This window comes from Equus quagga, chromosome 21 (assembly GCF_021613505.1).
Source record: "Equus quagga isolate Etosha38 chromosome 21, UCLA_HA_Equagga_1.0, whole genome shotgun sequence".
NCBI lineage: Eukaryota > Metazoa > Chordata > Mammalia > Perissodactyla > Equidae > Equus > Equus quagga.
This window is the reverse complement of record NC_060287.1, coordinates 27,418,422-27,421,337: the sequence shown is the minus strand read 5'-3', so window position 1 is coordinate 27,421,337 and position 2,916 is coordinate 27,418,422. Positions and strand designations below refer to the sequence as shown.

General features: G+C 44.1%; 1 protein-coding gene across 1 annotated transcript; it reads left to right on the top strand.

Annotated features, from left to right (window-relative positions):
- Positions 1-1,493: 1,493 nt before the first annotated feature.
- Positions 1,494-2,386, top strand: LOC124231356 (keratin-associated protein 11-1-like). The gene has a single exon (XM_046648126.1). It carries the CDS (start codon positions 1,563-1,565, stop codon positions 2,022-2,024), a length of 462 nt encoding a protein of 153 aa, XP_046504082.1. The 5' UTR covers positions 1,494-1,562; the 3' UTR covers positions 2,025-2,386.
- Positions 2,387-2,916: the final 530 nt, after the last annotated feature.

Here is a 2,916-nt window from a genome sequence, read left to right as displayed (position 1 = left end):
CATCATCTGTTTGGGTGTGTTATTAGCCTCCAATTAGAGACTTGGGGAGCTCCCAACATGGCTTTAGTGGAATGAAAAGAGATGAATGAAGCCCTTTGCAAAGAGACTTCTGATGAGTTCTAACATAACGCTGTTTGTCTTGTGGATGTTTAAAATATAGTCTTCCTGTAGCCCTCAGACATGTGGAAATTCACTGTTGTCCCCTCTCCTACCCCATGGAAGCCAGTTTACCAAATGAGTCAGATCTTACAGCTGTTTTGATGTAGAAATATTACCGATCACTTAAGCTATGTCGAAGTGACATATTTTACCAGAGTTGAAATGGTTGTGAACAGGTGGACCAAAAGGATCAGTCATTTTGGTGTTCAGAATTGACTATATTGTAGTGAGATTAAATAAAAGAGAATGATATTCTTATATGGTTTCCCCAAGAATAAAAAGAATAATTAAATATTATAGCACACTGTTCACACATCCATTCCTTACCAAACGTTGATAAGTGCTTGCTTCCCGCGACTCTCTCCTCGCCTTATCCCTGATGGAGACAATGACCTTGAAGAGCCTTTGGTTGTTCCACAATAAAAATGCATCTGATCTATAAGTATTTGTGTGAAAATAAATATCTTTTGAATATATCCAGCATCTTAGGAGAAAGACACCATACCTTTTCAAATTAATGTTATAATAATCTTAAAAATTATCTAAGCCTGTTCCACTGGCATATTAATGAATCTTATGAGTTATTCTTATCCATTGCTATTAGATTAAAAATTTTAGGAATAAAACTCATCCAATTTATTTAGAAAGGGGCTTGGCTACAGATGCAGTCCCACTTAATTAGCTTCTAATTTGCATTGCTTCTTGAACATAAAAGATGAGTGCCATTGCCCTCTAACCTTCTTGCAGGCATCTTGCTCCGGTCACTTGATTAATTTTCTGAGCCAGCTCGTACTCTGGATATATATCGTTCTGTCCTTTGTCCTGACAGGTTTTTTCATTGTCATCTTGAAGCATATTCAAGAGTTTTCCTTATCCATTAGAAGCCCCGTTAGCTATGGAAGAGTGACTGATTAAGTTATGCTTAAAACACATTAAGTACCAACAACAACGCAAACACAGCGTGGGTTTGTAATTAGTGCTGGTTAGAAGGGAGAGAGTATGTGATGGTAGGATGGTGGCATGTTTTGTGTTACTGTCAGATCGACACTCATTGTGTCCAAGCAAGATTAATAAGGGATGAAGTGTGGGCTGGGATGACCAACAGCTTTGAAGCTTCAACCAACCTTCTTAATCCTGGGACCAAGGACAGTATAGAAGCCTTATGATTTAGTTACCAAACTACTAAACTTCTCTTTATGAGGATGAAGGCCTCTCAAGAGACAATTAACCTGGAGATTCACAAGATGTTCTAAGGCAAGCTGGTCTGAGCCAAAGAAGCCAGGAAGATGAGGGTGGGAACCCCACCCACCAGCAAGTATATATAAAAGCTCGGCAGCCTGAACTGACATTCACAATTCAGGAGCTAGCTTCAGCAAGTTACCCACAGCTCTCTGTCTGGCACCATGTCCTACAACTGCTCCACAAGGCACTGCTCTTCCAGGCCAATTGGAGGACGATGCACGGTCCCAGTGGCCCAAGTTGCCGTACCTTCTACCCATGATACCGACTGCCTGAGTGGCATCTACTTGCCCAGTTCCTTCCAAACTGGCTCCTGGCTCCTGGACCACTGTCAGGAGACTTGTTGTGAGCCCCCTGTTTGCCAGCCAAGCTGTTACCAGCAAACGTCCTGCGTCTCTAGACCGGGCCAGGTGACCTGCTCTCGACAAACGACCTGTGTCTCTAATCCTTGCTCAACTACCTGCAGGCAGCCACTTACTTTCATCTCTAGTGGCTGTCAGCCTCTGGGCAGCATCTCTACTGTGTGCCAACCAGTGGGAGGAGTCTCCACTGTCTGCCAACCAGCCTGCGGGGTCTCCAGGACGTACCAGCAGTCCTGTGTGTCCAGCTGCCGAAGAATTTGCTAGGTGTGTAGGAACCAGCGAGCGAACCAAGACTCCATGACCTGCCAGCTATGTTTCCAGGATCTTCCAACATGCTGCCTGTACCTGAAGAACTCTTCATTGCTGACCCCTGTTCTGACTGCCTGATTGCTAGCTGCTAGCCCTGAATAAGCTACCTTTGGCAATCTAAGATTTTTCTGGCCAGCACCAATCATGTATGCCTCTGGATGTTCCCAGAAACTTTACCACCAACGCCTCAGTCTCTGATGGTTTTGGCTTGTTTTGGCTTTGCTGCTTTGTCTCCTGGCTCCTGCTTTTGTGCCTCTGGAAAAGGGAACGTGTCTCACTCTGTATTTCTCAATAAAGCTGCATTGTGGCATTGCAAATGTATGTCTCCATAGAGTTCTTTATTTGCGAGGGTTTTTGCTGTCTATGAATCATCCTTTGGTGATCAGGGTCTGATTTTCTTCTCTGGGTTCAGTCATTGTGTTTCATGACAAGCAAGGGATTACCTTAGACTATACTTGGTTAGAGAGTCTTTGGACATGTAGTGAAGTAGAGTGACTTGTCTTCTATATTTTCCCCAATTTTTATGGGCTTACAGAATAATATCCTTGTAGGAAAAAGAAAGTTACCTGGAAACCAAGTAGTTTGGGAAATGGTACAGCAAAGGGGGCTGCGGAGTCAGATAGAGCTCAGAGTCTTACTTCATCAGAAGGCCACAGTGGAAAACTTTGCAAAAGATCCCTCCATGATTAGACGGGATGGAGGGAGAAGGAGGAAGGATGGGGAAGTTGGTTTCCAGGCCCTGAGATTCATGGCATCTAAGGGGTGATCCCAGCTTTGTATTCCCTTCACTTGCTGCAGCAGATTGGTGGACCCCCAAACGTGCTCTGAGTAAATTAGGTCTCTGGAG

Bases quoted from the DNA above. Each gene is read 5' to 3' on its own strand.
- LOC124231356 (XM_046648126.1), top strand. From the start codon at position 1,563: ATGTCCTACAACTGCTCCACAAGGCACTGCTCTTCCAGGCCAATTGGA.